Raw genomic sequence first — 20275 nt, 5'->3', positions numbered from 1 at the left:
CATATCTGCCAGAAATCCAATTAGCTCAGTCAAATCATGGAACCCCCACAAGTGGTCACCGGATCAGACAATAGTGGACCAAATTTTTCAACAGTGAGGTATCCCAAAAAATAGACTTGGCAACAAACTCCAGAACTTTTGCTCCAGAAGACAGAGCAACCTTAGACTAACCTCGGATGCTTTCACATTAAACTGGGGCACAGCCCAGCATTTTTCCTGATCTCAAAAACAGGACAGAACCAAAATTGTCTTTGTAGCTCCTTGGTGGCCATGGCAGATGTGGCATCCCTCCCTCTGCCATGTTTCGATACAACTCAATACTACGCGATCAAACTCCTACTCTAGTAACCCAGAATGGAGGGGGGGGGGGGGGGGGGGAATGCTCCACCTCCAACATCTCTTGTGCTGAGGGAAAGTAGGTTGAGAATGAAGTAGTATCTTAACTTCAACTAACTACTGAAGTGCAGGATATCCTCGTGGCTTCTGGGAATCAATCCGCAAGCATGCATTCAAGTGGAAAAGATTGCACATGTGGTGTATCCAGAGCAATTATAGCCCTTTCACATAGTCTCCTAAAAATGTGCTTCAATAGTCGTTTCCCCTGTCTTCCTCGTTCTAGGGCCACCTTATCTTACTTAGAAGTGCAACCAAGATCATCGCACCCCATGCTGTTCAGGGGTTTGTGAAAGGCTTGTGGGACCCAAAATCTCCACTTGGAAAACGCCTGGTTCCCTGGGACCTAAACACCAGCCTAACACAGCTCCCGAAGCCTCCTTTTGAATGCATGGATTCAGCAGAACTGAAATATCTCTCTGACCCACTGCTTAGGGTACCAGTCCATTTTCTATTCTGCAATGAGTTTGGAGGATATTGTATGGGAGTCTTACCAGTTTTGTGCCTATTTACTGTCACTTGACTTCTGTATCAAACAACATGCATCTATGCAGTGTTTCAAAATTACATGTGGGCAAATGGTAATTATCACTTTCTATAATTTTATTTTATTACCAGTGTCACCCTGTTGCACTCCTGCTTTCTCTTATCTCACTCCTCGCCAGTTTTCTCAGCATCCCCACAGGTCTGCAGCTGGTAATGTCTGCTGCCCCCCCTTTTTCACTGGATCTCCAATGTAGGCAAATCGTAGCTTGTCAATATTTGTTATGGATATCCTGAAAACCAGACCGGTTAGATGTGCCTCCGGCAGAGAGTTGGGAAGCAGAGTAGTAGGGGGGGAGAAGAGCGCAGGAGAGAGCGCATATACATTATTCTTACCCTGCTACTTACAGCGATCTCAGAGTGACCACACCAGGTTTGCCTCCACTCATTTTGCTCCTCGCAGCAAGCGCACTAGAGCTACTGCTCCAAAGGAAACATTTAAGACGTGCAAGCTCCCTGCCTGTTTTGCGAGGTCAGACAGATGGGCTACCTGGCGTCTATTATATAAAGAGGAGTAACTAAGAAGAAAGTTGCTATGCAAATTAAGCTCTGCCCCTCTCCTTCCCCGTACTCTCCAGCTCCACCCTTCTCTGTATGGAAATCTAACTCTCCCCCACAGGACACCCCAGCTCCTTCTGCACAGGCTTTTACAACTAGTAAAATCTCTTACACAGTGTATAAGTAAACCGGAAGATTTATTTACAGAATATGTCCATACGAAACACAAAGTGCTTACAGTATAACAAGATAAATTGTGATATTCTATTCTGACTGCTTGAGGTCAGCAACAGTGAAACAGTAGATGAAATTCTAGCCTGATGGTCGCTAGATATGTTCTGGGTGGAATAAAATAAAGTGTTATTCACCAAACATCCACCAGATGGCGCAGAACTAAAAGTAAAATGTCCCTCGTGGTCAGCCTATGATTGTACATTTCCTCTGCTAACTGGGGCTCAAGAGTACAGAGAGATATGCAGTGAAAAAGGAATTTTTCCAGCATCAATAAAGCACAATCAGTGATGCCCTTGAGCTCTTTAAGCCCAGCGCGCAGAGGCTCCCTTGGGTTGAAAATCAGTCTGCTGCCGTTCAGGGTTTAAGCTATCTGAAACCAGCCAAAAGGTAGAGGTTCAAACTTGCCTTGGAGTTGAAGGTCCACACTGATCATGCAGATGACCTGGCTCCCGTGATTTTTTTTCCCAGCTCTGGTATGCAGCCAGCTCTCCTACCATGCCCTTTTGCTGGCACCATCTCTTAGTCTCATAGTTTTACCCCCAAGCTGTTGCCTTTTATTAATATTTTACTTGCCTTATCTTCTTGTTGCTTCAGAAAAAAAATGGGTAGATACAGCAGTACCCCAGTTAAAAGGTACTTCACTGCATGCATGGTCCGTGTTGAGAACTTGTACTAACAGATGGGCTGTGCCCCCACGCTCAGAGGAATATTCTGTTACTCCTGTGGTCAGGGGATTGCTTAAAGATGGTTAAAAATGATTCTTTAAACACTAGGGATTATTTATTTAACTGAGAGCTCTCGTACCCTGCTGATCCAGGAGCAATGTTCTTTGCTGGCTGCAAGACGATGTATCGGATCAAGATAAAGAATAATCTTAAAATGATGTAGTACGAGAGCTTCTCTGGTTCAGGCGTTCCTCCTTCAGAGGAGTTAAGTTCAAGCCCTGTGCGCGTGATGACTTTCCCTACTCTCCAGTCTAGTGTTTCATATTACATTGGGATGCATTAGTGGGTGTAGCCCCCCCCCCCCCCCCGTGTGGTGAATGAGGCCTAGTGGTAAGGACCGAGCTTCCGAGACTCGCCTTCAAGTCCTGCTTTACCGCTGACCTCGTGGGCTAGGTAAGTCACATTATCTTTCGGTGGCTCCATTTAGTTAACTGTAAATGGGGAAGGTGACCGACGCAGGGCTGCATGCCTAATAATAAGGGCCTGCTTGGCAGTGCCTTGGCTTCCAATTCATTTCTGTCCAAATCAAAGATGGCTGGGCTCTGTGCAACCCTTCTAGGCATGCGACCAAAACACCACTATGTTTAAACATCACTTGCTTTTACTTTATCCTTGATTTTCATGGATTTTATTTAAAAAAAAAAAAAATTCTCTTTCAAGTGGGATAGTGGAATCCGTCCCTCACGGTGCATATTTATCATTAACACTACATGGCCAATCCAGGGGCTTCATATTTTTAGATTCAAGTTTTAAATTAGTTGTGGCCTGGAAGCTGAGTACAGCAATTTTTTTTTTTTCCTGTAAAGTGCCGATTGAAATGGGTCTCTTCGCTGCTAATAGCGGGGAGATGTGCTCGCTGCAGTGCCATCTCCAGGAGGAAACGTTAACAGAGCGATGCCTTCTGCTCCCAGTTCAGACTGCAGGGAGGGGTTGGACCCCAGCTGTAGCCTCACTCACTGATACACACAAGAGTTATTCTTGAGAAACAGAACCACTCTTTTCTGTCTCTTTTCATGGTCTTATTTTTAAAGTGCTTTTCCCTCCCTGGTAATATTGCTTTAAACATTATTATTATTATGGTTTTTTTTAAGCAGAGCTTTTAACAGGGACGATCAGAGCCTGGTTTGAAACCAAACCAATCCTTCCTTTCTTAAGACCCATCCTGACAATTTTTTTTTTCTATCGTAAAAGTCTCTTCTGCAGTCCTTCTTAGGACTCAACCTGAACCCACTTCCTGCTCCTCGCCCGACTGCCGCCACCGCAGATGCCGCCTCATTGCACTGGTAGATCCTCCCAGGGATGGACGATCTCACTGGCTCGGCGTTGCCTTCACAGCGGCGACCTTGCCGTACAGGTCCACCCTACGGTGCAGCATGACGGGCATCTCCTGGCGGATGCGGCGGAGGTACTGCAGGTCAATCTGGGCGTAGCAAAGGCCGGTGCCCTCGGGGCACTGCGCTACCACGCAGCCCCAAGGGTCCACCACCATCGCGTGGCCAAAGGAGGCGCGGCGCTCGTTGTGTCGGCCGGTCTGCGCTGCGGCCACCACATAGCACTGGGTCTCGATGGCCCGAGCTCGGAGCAGCACCTAAGAGGCAAGAGCGAGAGCAAAGCGTCATGGCCATTGCACCATTTATGTGTTCAAGACACCATCATGCAGACTGACCACATCAGTCACATCTCATTCCTTTAACATAGCATCAGATGGGATCTACCCGCCGAGAAGGAAGTTTTTATGGGGCTGACCTGGATTTAGAATCTGAGAAAAGAGTTGAAAACTTTGCTTTCCCACTAACGCTCTGTAAACTTGGGCCTCTGTTCTAAGGCCAGCTCTGCTCCGGACTCTAGGAGACATTAGGACAAATCGTTTTACCCTCTTCTCTGCTCCTGGCTCTCTAGCTGACCTTTGGGCAAGATGTTTTATTCCTAGGGACCTTAGATTTCCATTTTTATTTTGTTTTTCCTGAAAATGATAATAAATATTGTTAAAACAAATGAGAGAGAAATCCATGGGGGCAAAATGACTTTTTCCACTGATATTTTTTTCATTTTTGTTATAATAAACTGCTTTCCAGGAAAAATAAAAACTGAAAAACAAAAAGGTGCCAAATGTATCTCCCACCCTTAATTTACCCAACTGTAACCCTCCCCTGCCTAGAAAAGGAAGTGTGTGTATGGGTGACGTTGATCTGGCTCAAGGTCTGCGGAGTGCAGAGGTGCAAGTTGCACGAACAAGGCAGAGAAAAAAAAAAAATCCACGCTCTGTGCCTACGTCCCTGCGCGCACAGAATGCGAGCAGGCATGGAGGGAATACGTGCAGAGCGAGAGGCTGACCCCGTGCACGCATCGTAACCACGTCCCAAAATCAGCCACTCACTCACTCCTATGGGTCCCGGCCTCCGTGGGCAGCTGCACAGGTGATGGGGAAGCAGAACTGAAGCAGGGCAGTCTGCTTGGACCTTAAGATCCTCATGGGCCAACGCTCAATGTTTCCAAGTTCTATGAACCCCAGCTGAGTGCATGGCACTCGTCTCTGCTGTTAGTGGCATTTTCAAATGACTCTTGGCCATTCTGCTTTAGCAGTGGCATGCTGCTGCTGCGGCTTTTATTATAGTTTTTTTTTGCACCCGATAGCTCTTCTGCCTCTCTGGCTACAAGGCTGGGAAATGGTGCCATGGGCAGTCACTCGTGACGAGCTTGGGATTTTAGCCTCTCTTGTATTCCCTCCCAACTTTTTTTTTTTTGTCTGACCATTGCAGGGGGAAGGTCCTCAATGGGGGGGTCTTCTGGAACCCTGTAATCCTGAGCCCTAAATCTGGCCACTAAGGCATTGCCAGTACACAGCGACGGGGACTCGCTCCTCTCCGAGGGCTATGAACACTGCCTAAGCGGTATCCCCAGCTCTGGCCGACCTACGAAGTGAAAGACCTGAGCCCCTCGGCACTGGCACTGAGCCACCAGGCTCCCCACAAGATGTGCTTCAGTAGCATCGCTAGCACACGCTGGTGCACTTTTAAACAAAAACCTCCCAGCTCAAAATCCAAGGCTAGGCAGGTATGAAGTACCCCCTTGGCTGAAGGCCATGGAAACAAATGCAGTCACTCACCTCCCAGTGTGCCAGCCCGGTGGTGAGCGTGAAGGCTGATGGGAAGGTAAGGAGCTCGGCCTCTTCCTGAGCCAGTGCCAGAGAGATTTCTGGGAAACGCAGGTCGTAGCACACCTGCAACCCGACCTGGGCGTCAGGGAACAGAGCACAGGGAAATCAGTTATCCAGCGTCACACCAAAGCCTGGGAACGGCACCGGACCCGAGTGCCAGGGTGCAGGCAGCTCGCACTGAGACGCTGTTACGGTACAAGTTGTGGCTCGCTCTAGCGGAGCCCCTGCTCACCTTTCCAACCGGCGTGCTGATAGGAGGGACAATCACTGGCCCTGGGATTGTAAATTTGCTTTCCTTCAGGGAAACTTGGCCTTTTAGCTCCACATCGAAGAGATGAGTTTTCCGGTAGACGGATACAACAGACCCTGCAGACACCAAAACACAGAAACCTGTCAAGCTCGGCTTCCTTTTCTACTTCTGCACAAGCTGCTCCTTCCTGCCCTTCCCTGTCACAACCTCAGTTCAAAGCCTTCATCTTGCAGTTGCTCGGTCTCTGGCTTTCAGCAGTTTTGTTCCAGTTTGCACCCTAGAGGAGGAAAAATCGCCCCATTACTCCCGCCGGCCTTAGGCCACAGAAATGAGTGGTGGCAGAGACGTCATACTATGCTCCTCCGGGCTAGCTCAGGTGCACTCTGACACAGAATCTGTTACGTAAATCCAGGGCACTGGGTGATGCCTCTAAAAAACTCAGCTTGGCCTCTAGGGTCTCCGATGCCAACTGAGCCCAGCTGCACTGGGCACCCGACCTAGATCATTAAACCCGTTCTACACAAAATGCACTATTCAGTGACTGAGAGGCAACTGAGCTGAGCAAGTCCTGGACGTGACGAGAGAGACGATGATGGCTACCAACCCCTACCTACTGCTGCTTGGAGACTCTACGACCGGGCTTCCCCCAACCTGTCCTGGGGACCCCCACAGCCAATCAGGGTTTTCAGGATATATCCACCATGAATATGCATGAGAGAAGTTTGCATAATCATGGTGGAGATCCTGAAAGCCCGACTGGCTGTAGGGTCCCCAGGACAGGTTGGGGAAGCCCCACTCTACAATGCAGGAATAACCACAGGCCCAGGTGCCACCAATCCCATAAGAATCTCTCTATAAATACATTAAATTGTAGTTTCCTTATCTGTTAAGAGCAGGCCAGATGCATGGATTTATATCGCCACTTTTCTAGGGACATCACTACTACTGTAAGTAGTGCAGACAATGCATTTGCCGGTAATTCCATCTCCAGCCTATGGTGGCGAGGGCTGGACTGATGCAGCAGGATTTCTCAGCTCCCAGGTCTTTATTTCCTGGTAGAGCAAATTTCTTGTTTATGCTCCCAGGGCTAGTAGTCCTGGGACTCCCCAAGTGTTCCTCTCCGTCTTCCCATCATTTGTAGTCTTGTTAATCCAAGACCTAGTTCTGATGGAGGATCCGACTCCATTCTGCCTTGGCTCTTGAAAGGGACAGGGTGTTCTTCAGCTGTAATTTCTACACAAGAACTCCACGTCGTTGGCTTACGTTTGGGTCTGGGATCTTTTTGAGGTTTGCCTGTCCATTTTGCCTTGGCGAGCAGACCTCCGGACTATTCTGGCCTTCTCGCAAACCGGTTTGGACAAGGGGGCTTAAGCCCCTCATTCCCTGAGGGCTCATGTTAAAGAGGTAGTGGCTTTCCACCAGGATGTGGCCATTTCCTGCAGGGAGTTAAGCGTATTCATCCCCTTCGTAGGGCCCCGGATCCCCAATGAAACTTAAAGCTGAGTCTGAACATTCTCATGGATCCTCCCTTCTAACCTCTGAAATCTCTCTCTCTTGACCAATTCCCTTGAAGACAATCGCTCTAGTGGTCACACGTTCAATTAGGCATATTTCAGACTTACGGGCTTTACCTTGCAGAGATCCCTACCTGGCTTTTTTCGTCCAAGGTCGTACCACTTTCTCATTTAAAGGGGGAATGGCAGGGTAAAGGCAGGGCTCTCTCTTTCTTGGATGTTCACTGAACTCTTCCGAGGGATTTAAAGGTAACCAATCCCTTCAGAAAACCTGATAAACTGTTTGTGGCGATTGATGGGCCTCGCAAGGGAGAGGCAGCTTCTAAAACAATCACCGTCCAAGCGGATCCAGGAGACAGTGGTAGCACATTTGCTGAAGGGCCTACAAGTTCTGGAGGAGCTTTGTGCTCATTCAATGAGAGCTTAAGTTTCGTCTTGGGCAGAGTCTACACCGATTGCTCCAGAGGACGTGTGAGGCAGCCACATGGTCTTCCTTACATTTGTTCACTAAACATTACACATTATATATGCAAGGCATGGGAGATGCTTTTAGGGCCATCTCCCATGGTAGATTTTTATATTCTGCTTTTTGCACTTTTTTTTTTAAGCATTTCAAAGCGGATTACATTCAGGTACTGTAGGTATTTCCCTGTCCCCAGAGGGCTCATACCTGAGGCAACGGAGGGTGAAGTGACATTGTTAGAATGGACATGGATACTTCCCACAAGTCTGCACTGGTCTAGCGAATAAGGAAGGGGAAATCTAGTCCCACCTGTTAACTTACTTTCCTTAAATCTGGCTAGACCTGTCCAGAACCCTTTCAGCAACTCAGTCGTTGTCATTTGTTTGTTCCTACATGCGAGCTCCTCTCAATGAAAAGAATCCGAGGATTCTCGCATCTAATTCTGGCCGTTTCTCGCTTCTCCCCTTTTAATCCCTAGTTGGATTTTGTGAAGGGCATTGCTTTCACATTGCTACCATTTCAAGTTTCTGTTTTTTTCCTATTCTTTTTCTTAGGGGGTTTTCTTCTCCATTCTCGTTTGACATAAGGATATTAGCAAGTGCCTCATCTGCACCACTCCTTATAGCAGCAATTCTGTTTCCATCCTCCAGAAAGGTGGCACAAACCCACACAGCTGGACTGGTCTAGCAGGATTCAAGAGATGGAAGTTAATAGATAAGGCCTCATTTTTCCATGGTTTTTTTCTTCTGTTTCCTTACACAAACGCCCAAGAAGGCTTCATGGCCAAGTCTACTGGCAACCAAAAGGTACAACTCCCACCCGAAAAAGAATGACTACTGCTGATAATGGCATCCACCTACCTGCCAAGTCCTGTTTTTTTGGCATTCGCCTTTGAACAGATTCCCCCATTAAGATTCAATGAATAAGCAGGGAATAGATCAGAGACAGCTGGAGGCTAAGACCCTACCTTTGCTGTCAAGGATGAGATGGGAGTTGTAGATCCTCTTGTCATTTTCCCAGTCACTGCCTCTCTCATGGAACCCTCCCAGCGAAAGCCAGACTCCACACTCCCTGCACAATTAAAAAGCAAGGAAATCACCCTGGGGTCAGGTCATCTCTAAACCAGTGCTTCTCAACTCAGGCCTCAAGGCACGCCGAGCCACTCAGGATATCCACAATGAATATGCATGAGAGATCTGCTTGCACTACTTCCAGGGTATGCAGATCTCTCATGCATATTCATTGTGGGTATCCTGAAAATCTGACTAGGCTGAGAAGCGCTACTCTAAATCATGACTGTACATTAATAACTCTACACATGCCCTATTTTTTTTTTCTAAGCAACCTTTGCTTCACACCGGAGACAGGATGCTGGACCAGGATGATCTTTGGTCCAATTTAGTATGGTTGTTCTGCTCCTAAGATTTTATAACTTGGGGTTAAATAGGTCCTACGCTGGAACGAACAGTGGGAGACAATAGACGTGTTTGTGATAAACAATATTTGGGATATTAACACACAGCAATTACACCAGAAACACTACAAGGATTACTATAAAGGACAACACTTTAAGATTTTGATTATCAGGGTATTTACAAAGGAAAACTTGGAGCATCAAAAGGTAATATTTAGTAATTTTTTTGCAGATCAAGTGTATAGTTTGATTTGTAGTCCTACTTCTTACAATCAGCACTACAGGTACCAAAAGTGTAAGAGAAGGGAGGGAGTCAAACTCAGAGTTGGTCATAAAGTCTAAGACAGGGTCAGCTGTTGGTTCTCTTTCAAGTCTTACCTGGCCAGGCCGCTGTAGCGTTCGATGAGATCTCCCTGAAGGGTTTCAGCCTGGCTCAGGGTCTCCTCTGTGTTGCTGCCAATGAAATCAAAGGCCTCTGGAAGAAAGACCATGCAGGCACTGCGGGACACTGCCTCCCTTACTAATCGGGAGCAGGTGGCAAAATTCTGATCCTTGTCTGACGTGGAGGTCATCTGACAGACGGCAATGAGCGGGCTGGGCAGGACGGACATGGCTCTAATCCTTCAGGAGAAGAGAAAGGTTATATCCAGTAAGTACCGTGCGCCTTGCTAGCGGGAAAACATGTAAACCAAAGCATTAGGGTGCCCTTCACAAAACAGAACTAAGAGAGAGGCAGCAGGAACAGGAAGCAAATATCCCCAGCCATTCTAGAGAGGGCTACATTGGTTTAATTGTTAATATTTCTAACTGCTTTATGGTTGTTGATTGGAACTGCGTTTGTCTGAGGTTTACTTGCAATAGAACTGATATTATGCTCGTGGGCAACTGAGTGAAGGGACTATGGCTTTACAGGGAAACTGCACACTGATGTTAAGATACCTGCAGCGGATTGTAGGACCTCGGACCCTTGTTAGCCACCCTGCTGCGGCTCGATAAAAGAGCATGTCCAAGACCTGGATAAGATTCTGGGTCCTTGTGCCTAGCCTAGGACAGAAGGGACACAGAACAGTGAACTGGTGAAAAAAAAAAAAAAATGCAAGAATCGCCGAGCGTCTTCCAAATATTAAGGCACCCAAGAATATGTGAATGCGTCCAAAAGTCAATGACAACTGCAGCGTGAAACATGGCTAGTAAAAAAAACACAATCTCTTACAATACGTTACGTGCATTGTTGGTGAACCTCTTACAGGACCACCCCCACATTTTCCAGCTCAAATAATATATTAACAGTTGTGTGCTTAAAAAAAATAATAAAAAGAGCACAGATGTATTCAGCATTGCTCCCATGCACACAAAACAGAACAAAGCTATAGAAATGCAAACAATTCATAGAAGCACCTCAAGCAAGCAAACTCCGGTTAAAATGTTCCCTGAATTCTTACTGTTAAGAGGGCAAAATTTTATTCTCAGGCTTTTCGCCTCATTTGAACTGCAGCAGAAGTCTTGTTACTAGAATAAATAAAAATAAATGATGTTCTATGAAAGATTTTGTGCTGTTTACTTATATAAAGAAATGCAACCCAAGACACACCGGAACATTCCTGAGGTCTCTCCTGATGGCAATGGCTGGAATTTCTGACTTTTTAGACCAAGTCTGTCTCTTCCTCCCTCTCCAAAACGCAAAACTGATAGAAAATGGTACAGTTCCAGGCCTCTGCGAGTCAAAGAGATAAATACCAGTGCTCTGACCTTGAAGGCTGGAGACCTGGGAACATCTTAATTTAAGATAAGGAGGTCTGAACTATAAATAGACTTCTTTCATTACTGAGCAAGGGGGCTATAAAAAAAAGATGCATAAATGTAATTCCACTCTGGTTACAATAGACAGAGGTAAAAGGTAGGAATTTGTGCAAAGAATGCATTGTGTTGGATAGCATCATCAGCTAAGTATAAGTCGATTGCTTAGGCACGTTTATTAATTTAAATAGGTTTTTTTTCCCCCCTTCTTAGCTAAGGTGTAATTCAAAGTAACAAAAGGAGACAGCTTCTATCCACTTCTTTTGATATCAGGAAATGCCAAATTGTAGAGCAGAACAAATGTGATTTTGGAAGACAAAAGTGTAAGCCATTTTTGTTTATGGTGGTATACTGAGGCCAGTATTCTTCCTTGAAGTATAGAGGAAAGAAACTTGTTGCCTGGTAAATTCAGACTCAGAACTGAGTGATCACATTGGCTGGAAGCCATTTTCTGGCCAACAGTGACACCATGTGAACACTATGGGGCGGATTTTAAAAGGGTTACTCGCGTAACCCTTAAAAAAAACCCCTGCGCACGCCGAGCCTATTTTGCATAGGATCGGCGGCGCGCGCAAGCCCCGGGCCGCGCGTAAGTGCCGGGGCTTTGCTAGGGGGCTTGTCGGGGGGTGTGGCCGAGGCCTCCGGGTTGGGTGATGGCGCGCACGAGTTACGCCTGCTTCGGGCAGGCGTAACTTTTGCGATAAAGGTAGGAGGGGTTTAGGGAGGGGAAGGGAGGGGAAGGTGGGGGGAGGCAGAGGGAATGGGCAGCGCGCAAAGTGCACGGGCTCGGGGCGCGCAAAGTGCACACTTGCGCACGCCGACCACGCATTTTAAAAGATATGCGCGATAAATCCGGCGCACTTTTGTTTGCGCCTGGTACGCGAACAAAAGGACGCGCTCGCACTTTTTTTTTTTTTTTTTTACATGTACCCCTATTTGTTAGGGGGGAGATATAAAATTATCTGCCTCTGAAACAGCCGTGCTTTGCATCAGAGCTTAGTTATCAATACATCTCTTTGAAGCCAATAAGCGGCAGGAGACCAAATACCTATGAGATGTCTTAACTAATTACAACTAAAAGCAGAGGTCTGTCTTTGTTTTAGAGACAAGCAGACAGTCAGGAGGTAATACATTACCTGCATTCTGGTTTTGGGCTGAGAAAAAAAAAATGGGGGGAAAAGGAGTTTTTCTGTAGGAGGTTGGTTTTTTTTAGTGCATCAACATGTCCAGAAATCCCTTATCAGAGTAGAGATGAGTCTTGAGTGCAAGGAACTAAAACAAAATATTGTCTTGTGTTGTTTTGTAGAAAGGGCAAAATAAAATCAAAGAGAGTTATCTTAAAAATTATTTCCAGCTAGCTGAATAGTACTAGGATAGTTGCTTATATTGTAATTATTATTAGGCAAACTGAGCTACAGGGAATAATCGGAAGATCTGTTGGGATTTTTTGGGGAATAGAAAGGGAATTTCTATTTCCTTTTGGCAACGTTTTCATGACATTATTACCATGAGGCAAGCTGATTGCTGGATGCATCTGGAGCACCAGAAGGCACCATAGATTACTCATTCCTCCTGCAATTTGAGTCAATGGATTTGGCAATCACGTGAGCTTGAACCGAAGCATAAGCTAATGCTCGAGCCAGAATTTAGATGAGGATTGGAGGAACTGCTTTTCAATTTGCTAGAACTGTGAAAAAGGGAAAGGTTTATGGTTTTCTGGTTATACATTTTTAAGCAATCTTCTCCAGTGCCAGTAAATGTTTCTTTTACTATAATGTCCAAACAAGAGAGAGGAAACAAATCACTTGTTATAGAAAAAAAATCAACAATTATTTAAATAAGAGAACATGATCATCAGACACCAGTGCAATTGATTTTAATCCACTGTCTCTCGCCACGCAATGGGCCACAAACAGCATCAGCCATTTTGGCACTGTAATCATTTGACGTTCTCATGTATAACAAACACCTCATAATCCTGTTACAGATGAATGAAATATTAGGCAAGGCGTCTTGATGATTTGCACATACAAGGTGTCCCCCGACGAAGGCTGGTGACAGCCGAAACATGGTCCATGTTGGGCAGTGTTTGGAACGCTACAGTGGGAGCTAAGTATTTTTAGAATAATATATAATATATGATAAAAAGATTTTTGGGATATATTAAAATTGTTATTGATTAAAAGGATTATGAGGTGTTTGTTATACATGAGAACGTCAAAATGATTACAGTAGAGTGCTAAAACGGCTGATGCTGAATAGAATAAAACATAAGCATTGTCAAGTTAAGTGTAAAATACTGATAAGACAGGCTAAGAGAATTTGAAATGAAGTTGGCCATAGAGGCAAAAACTCATAATAAAAAAAAACAACTTTTCAAAATATATCCGAAGCAGGAAACCTGTGAGGGAGTCAGTTGGACCGTTAGATGATCGAGGGGTTAAAGGGGCTCTTAGGGAAGATAAGGCCATTGCAGAAAGACTAAATGAATTCTTCTGTGTTTACTGATGAGGATGTTGGGGAGATACCAGTTCTGGAGATGGTTTTCAAGGGTGATGATTTGGCTGAACTGAACCCAGTCACGGTGAACTTGGAAGATGTAGTAGGCCAGACTGACAAACTAAGAGTAGCAAATCATCTGGACCGGATGGTATGCATCCCAAGGTTCTGAAAGAACTGAAAAATTAAATTACAAATAATTACTAATAGGTCTGAAAACTATCATTAAAATTGTCCATTGTACCTGAAAAGTGGAAGGTGGCCAATGTAACCCAGATATTTAAAAAGGGCTTTGGGGTGATCCAGATAATTATAGACCAGTGAGCCTGACTTCAGTGCTGGGAATAATCACTGAAACTGTTATAAAGAGTAAAATCACAGACATTATAGAAAGACATGGTTTAATGGGACACAGCCAGCATGGATTTACCCAAAGGAAGTCTTGTCTCAAATCTGCTATATTTTTTTGAACGGGTCAATAAACATGTGGATAAAGGAGAACCAGTAGATGTAATGTATTGGGATTTTCAGAATGCATTTGACAAGGTTCCTCATGATAGGCTTCTAAGAAAACTAAAAAGTCATGGGATACAAGGCAATGTCCTTTTGTGGATTGCAAACTGGTTAAAAGACAAGAAATAGAGACTAAGATTAAATTGTTAGTTTTTTTTCAGTGGAGTGCCTTAGGGATCTGTATTTAAACTGGTGCTTTTCAATATATTTATAAATGATCTGGAAAGGAACAAGAGCGAGGTGATCAAATTTGCACAACACAAAATTATTCAGAATAGTTAAATCACAAGCGGATTGTGATAAATTGCAGAACCACCTTGTGAGACTGAAAGTTTGAGCATCCAAATTGCAGATGAAATTTAATGTGGATAAGTGCAAGGTGATGCATATAGGGAAAAATAACCCTTGCTACACGATGTTAGGTTCCATATTTGGAGCTACCACCCAGGAAAAAGATCTAGGCATCATAGTGGATAATACTTTAAAATCGTCGGCTCAGTGTGCTGCAGCAGTCAAAAAAGCAAACAGAATGATAGGAAATATTACGAAGAGAAGGGTGAATAAAATGGTAGATGTCATAATGCCTCTATATCACTCCATGGTGAGACCACACCTTGAATACTGTGTGCAATTCTGGTCGCCGCATCTCAAAAAAAAAAGATATATTTGCACTAGAGACTTACAGAGAAGGGCGACCAAAATGATAAAGGGGCATGAAACAGCTCCGCTATGAGGAAAGGCTGAAGAGGTTAGGGCTGTTCAGCTTGGAGAAGAGACGGCTGAGGGGGGATATGATAGAGGTTTTTAAGATCATGAGAGGTCTTGAACGAGCAGATGTGAAATCGGTTATTTACACTTTCAGATAATAGAAGGAACAGGGGGCACTTCATGAAGTTAGCAAGTAGCACATTTAAAACAAATTGTAGAAAATTATTTTTCACTCAATGAACAATTAAGCTCTGGAATTTGTTTCCAGGGGATGTGGTTACAGCATTTAGTGTAACTGGGTTTAAAAAGGATTTGGCTATGTTATTGGAGAAGTCCATAAATTACTATTAATCAAGTTGACTCAGGGAATAGCCACTGCTATTACTGGCATCATTTATTTATTTTTTTACATTTAAAAACATTCCGCATCTTCCAAATAGAAGATTTGTCCAGGGTGGAATACAGTACTACACACAATAAAACAAGCAATTCCTACATTGATAGCATGGGATCTATTTAATGTTTGGGTACTTGCAGCCTGGATAGGCCACTGTTGGAAACAGGATGCTGGGCTTGCTGGACCCACGGGATCTGGATTGAAATGCCGGGCGATTCCTTGGCTTGTCCTCCGGCAGCTTATGTACCTTTGTCTCACTCATCTGCTTGATGAGCCGTTCTAGCTGCTCCCCAAACAAGAGAAAACCCCTGAAAGGCAAAGAACCTAACCGGGCCTTAGAAGAAACATCCGCCAACCAGTGACGGAGCCAAAGTAACCGTCTGGCTGCGACTGCCGAACTCATGACACGCGAGAGCGAACGTACCAAGTCGTACGGCGCATCCGCTACATTTGCGACCGACGCCTCCACGCGATCTGCATCCGCCGTGTCGGGACCAGGAGGTGCATCCCGAAAATTCTGCACCCATCTCCGTCAGTCTGACCCAGCATGGCAGTTTCTTATGTCCCAGTGTGCTCCCTGCCCCCCGCTCCCCCCAATGTGGTTCAACGCTCTCCTGTTTGAGGCGTGCAGGGTCCCAGAGAACGAGCGCTGTGTGGTTCACACAGAAGAACCACGCACGAGAGGATGGAGCTCAGCATCTAGAAGATCTTCCCTGCAACCGCAGACACTAGGGTAGATACCGGTAGATATGGGAGGAGCACCCCAGGCAACCCCCCTTTTCCTGCAAGAAACGGATCCTTGGGTGCGTCTGACTCTAAGGGGGGAGGGAGGGGAGGGCATGGGCCAGCCAGGCCCACCGGATATATATTTTCTCATCTACAAGTCTGTATTATTCATCAAAGATTACAAAATGAGAGACGAAAGTTGTGAAGAGGAGAGCCCTGTTTTTAGGTTTGAAGAGAACCAATGACAAATGAAACAGTTTGATTTATGAGAGAACAGATGCGCCAAGAACAAAATGTAATAAATGATCGCTGCTGGCGTCAGTTACAAAAGGCAAACGGCTGAGTGTAACAGAAGCACTTCTGAAGTTTTGTGGGGCAGAGTATAGCAAAGATAATTATTGACAGAGTTGGTAAAGAGTTCCGTGAACCTTGAATGCCACAGAGACTGACGGACAAAGTCATTTGATAGTTAGAAAAAGATCTTTTTTTAGTAGGAGATGGAGTGGCAATAGTTGAAAAAGATTTCCTCTCTCAGCTAAATTCAGTCAAAGCCCATGAAGAGCTGATCCACATTATTTGAATCAATGCCTTTATTGCACAAATACAAGAGGATTCCGTTTTGACAAAGTTAAAGGGAATAAAGTTATAATTTTGCTTCCTTTACCCTGAAGATTGGTTGGTTTATTTTTATTTAACTTTGTAAATTATTAGTAACATCTGCTTTCTCTCAACATTTATCTCACTTTGTGTTTGCTGAAAAAGCAATATTTAATGTATTTCTAAATTCTTATAGCAGACCTGATCAGAGTGGTGTCAACCTAAAAATACAATATCACATCAATATAAAATCAAATGGCAATTAAAAGTAAAAAAAAAACCCTTCATTTCCCCACCAACAGTGCCTGAGAACCATCCTCACCTTAACTGTGTCAGAATAAACTAATCGTCATAAAGACAACCTATACCCTTCTGCAAGGGAACAGCCATGCCTTCACTTTCCTCGGGCTGCAGCCAGCGCATGGCCCAACACGCGACTGGACACACGCCCATAACCCCTCGATGCAAAACGAGGGTCAATGCATCCAAAATGCACTTCCAGTTGAGCACATAGCTAATAGCGCTCGTCACATGTAAATTCATGTTGATGAGGCTATTATCTATTACTCCCCCTCCCCCCCCCCCGACACAAAAAAAAAAAAAGTGCACATTTTTACTCTCAGAAATTAACGCTTGCCCCAGAGCAGGCGTTAATTCTTGAGCAGCCCAAACGTTTACAGAAAAGCAGAAAATACTTTTATGTAGTTCCTCCGACTTAATATTGTGGCAATATTTAGTCAGAACAAAAAAAAAAAAAAGAGTGCATGGTCAGGTTAGGAAAACGAACGCTCATAAACAGGCCGATATAGACAAACGCACGGGAGAGTCCGCGAGTGCCCACTCTCCCGGCGCACACATAGGCCACTCTCCTGAGTGCGCGATTCAGGAGGGTGGCCTATGCAAATTAGGGCTCGCGGTAAAAGGAGGCGCTAGGGACACTAGCACGTCCCTAGCGCCTCCTTTTTGACAGGAACGGCGGCTGTCAGCGAGTTTGACAGCCGACACTCAATTTTTCCAGCGTCAGTTCTCAAACCTGCTGACAGCCATGGGTTTGGAAAATGGACGCCGGCATAATTGAGCATCCGTCTTCAGACCTGCTGGCTGATTTTTTATTTTTTACTTTTGGGTCCTCCGACTTAATATCGCCATGATATTAAGTCGGAGGGTGCACAGAAAAGCAGTTTTTACTGCTTTTCTGTGCACTTTCCCGGTGCCCAGAGAAACTAACGCCTGCCTTTGGGCTGGAGCTAATTTCTGAAAGTAAAATGTGAAGCTTGTCTGCACATTTTACTTAGTGAATCGCGCGGGAATAACTAATTGGGCCATCAATATGCATTTGCATGTTGCGGGCGCTATTAGTTTCGGGGGGGGGGGGGGGGGTTGGACGCACGTTTTCGACTGTATAAGGGGTAAAGCTAGTGCGTCAAAAACGTGCAGCCAAACCCAGAGAGCACTTTACTGTATTGGCCTGATAGTGAGTGTCTGTTTTCCTAACCCGCTGACAGCCACCTTTCCTGGGCGCCCGATGCTGAGGAGGTGCTAGGAACGCAAAATTTTCCCTAGCATCTCCTTTCTGCAGCAGCAGCCCACTTAAATAATCAGGTGCCTGAGAGAGATGGATCGGTGCACATTAAGAGAGCGGGTGCTCAATCATGATCCGATATTGCATCAGCCTGCTTGTATTGAGTGCTAGTTACACTTTGGAAGATAACGAAACACCAACTTTTCCCATAGGCATAATTTTTGGCATCATGTAAAGACATCACTTTATGTAATGACTTATAGGAATAACATAGGTGTCCCTTGAAATCCTAAAAAAAAAAAAGGCTAAAAAGTTTCACACAATAGGTTCTAAAACGTTTGGACGGATGAAGGTCTTGTAACCCTTAGTGCTTATTATGAACATAAGAACATAAGAAATTGCCATGCTGGGTCAGACCAAGGGTCCATCAAGCCCAGCATCCTGTTTCCAACAGAGGCCAAAACCAGGCCACAAGAACCTGGCAATTACCCAAACACTAAGAAGATCCCATGCTACTGATGCAATTAATAGCAGTGGCTATTCCCTAAGTAAAATTGATTAATAGCCATTAATGGACTTCTCCTCCAAGAACTTATCCAAACCTTTTTTGAACCCAGCTACACTAACTGCAGTAACCACATCCTCTGGCAACAAATTCCAGAGTTTAATTGTGCGTTGAGTGAAAAAGAATTTTCTCCAATTAGTCTTAAATGTGTTACTTGCTAACTTCATGGAATGCCCCCTAGTCCTTCTATTATTCGAAAGTGAAAATAACCGAGTCACATCTACTCGTTCAAGACCTCTCATGATCTTAAAGACCTCTATCATATCCCCCCTCAGCCGTCTCTTCTCCAAGCTGAACAGCCCTAACCTCTTTAGTCTTTCCTCATAGGGGAGCTGTTCCATCCCCTTTATCATTTTGGTTGCCCTTCTCTGTACCTTTTCCATCGCAACTATATCTTTTTTGAGATGCGGTGACCAGAATTGTACACAGTATTCAAGGTGGTCCATTATTTAATTTGTTCACAATTTTCTTGTGGTTGTTGGTGGTTAATATGACTTATGGGCACATTTCTTTCATCTATGATTTATGCCTATTTTGATAAGTCTCTTACATTATGTTCCTGGTCTTTTGATACAATCCATAATTCCAACCTGTTAAATGTTTACAGTACTTCACACCAACTTTGATCTTCAGAGATGTGAACCAAACCATTATTTAAGAAACCAACTATTCTAAGTATTTTTGTAAAAATCTAGTGGCAGTTCATGATTCTTCCTTAGAGTTCAATTGACCATGTTTTAATTTTGTCATTCCCGTTGTATAAGTTCTACTATGCTTTTCCATGCGCTGTTCAGTGGTAGATGGAGTATTCTCTAATCTTTAAACCTTACAGTCCATGTATGTCCCCTATGTCACGTGATTGTTGCTCAAAAGAAGAGTTTTGTCTTAATATTGTAGAATTCAGGTGAGTGTGCTAGGCCTCCACTTGCAAGGGTCCCTTGCCACTACCTAAGTCCCCGCCAGTTAGTGTGATATCGTCATTACACCCTCTTCCACGCAGCAACTGTTCCTCCTTCCTGCTGCATAGGCCATGCTGGGAAAATAACTGGTTAACATCACGTCATCTACAGCCCAGCCAGGACAGTGGGACCAACAGGTCAAGCCTACTCCTGCTGCCTCCGATTCCTCTAGTCTCCCATCCTTCAATCAGCTGATCTGACCGGCAGGGGAGGGAGAAGAGCCCCCTCCCAGCAACCGCGGGATAAGAAAGACTAGACCCACCAGCTAGCCTCGTTCTCTCGCCGAGGAGGGAAGCAGAGATGTAGCCTTCAAGTAGGAGACAGCGATATTAGCTGCGTGCTGGGGGTGGGGCCTGATGGGGGCTCAGGGATGAGATTTGGAAGCAGGAGGACTACGGGGAATTTTAGCGGCACCTGCCATCTCTGGGGCCAAGAGGTACTGTCTGTATGGCAAGGCCCCTCCTCAATTCACCGGTGTGAAGAAAAAGGAACTGCCCAGTCCCCCTTGCCTCCAGCGATTGAGGAAGGGGGAGCCTCTCCTGATCAGCCCTGTCTCCCCATGCTCGTGACATTAAAAAAAAACAATCTATAACACTATCTCCAATAACAATGCTTAAATACTTCTTACCACCCTCAAGTTACTTTATCTGAACCCAGCGATGCTTAAAACCAGAAAACTCATGTCCGATCCACACCCAGGAAAGACTGCTGCCCTGCACTGGAGACTTCAGCTATACAGCTAACTAGGCGCATGCGCAATATTATTAATCCGCGCGAGACCGGAAGCAAAGGCAACTCGCA

At 45.1% G+C, this 20275-nt stretch overlaps 1 protein-coding gene across 2 annotated transcripts; it reads right to left on the bottom strand.

Annotated features, from left to right (window-relative positions):
- Nucleotides 1–1612: 1612 nt before the first annotated feature.
- Nucleotides 1613–20254, bottom strand: NIT1 (nitrilase 1). 2 transcript variants are annotated; one of them, XM_029580635.1, is made up of 8 exons: nucleotides 20103–20215; nucleotides 10634–10700; nucleotides 10131–10235; nucleotides 9570–9812; nucleotides 8745–8848; nucleotides 5783–5916; nucleotides 5500–5625; nucleotides 1613–3981 (listed from the first exon to the last, which is right to left on the bottom strand). In XM_029580635.1, exons 3-8 carry the CDS (start codon nucleotides 10193–10195, stop codon nucleotides 3703–3705), a joined length of 951 nt encoding a protein of 316 aa, XP_029436495.1. In that variant the 5' UTR covers nucleotides 10196–10235; nucleotides 10634–10700; nucleotides 20103–20215; the 3' UTR covers nucleotides 1613–3702. The 2 variants fall into 2 exon arrangements, with proteins under 2 accessions (XP_029436495.1, XP_029436494.1); XM_029580634.1 differs by lacking the exon at nucleotides 10634–10700 and having other exon boundaries at nucleotides 20103–20254.
- Nucleotides 20255–20275: the final 21 nt, after the last annotated feature.

The sequence above is a fragment of the Rhinatrema bivittatum genome, chromosome 16, assembly GCF_901001135.1.
Source record: "Rhinatrema bivittatum chromosome 16, aRhiBiv1.1, whole genome shotgun sequence".
In the NCBI taxonomy this organism is placed as follows: Eukaryota; Metazoa; Chordata; class Amphibia; order Gymnophiona; family Rhinatrematidae; genus Rhinatrema; species Rhinatrema bivittatum.
The sequence above is the reverse complement of the archived record's forward strand: the minus strand, read 5'-3'. Positions and strand labels throughout refer to the sequence as shown.

Coding starts and splice junctions, on each gene's coding strand:
- NIT1 (XM_029580634.1), bottom strand. CDS start 10,195: ATGCTCTTTTATCGAGCCGCAGCAGGGTGGCTAACAAGGGTCCGAGGT. Junction 9,813..10,130: donor GGTCCTACAATCCGCTGCAG/GTATCTTAACAT, acceptor CTTCTCCTGAAG/GATTAGAGCCATGTCCGTCC. Junction 5,626..5,782: donor TCAGCACGCCGGTTGGAAAG/GTGAGCAGGGGC, acceptor CCTGACGCCCAG/GTCGGGTTGCAGGTGTGCTA.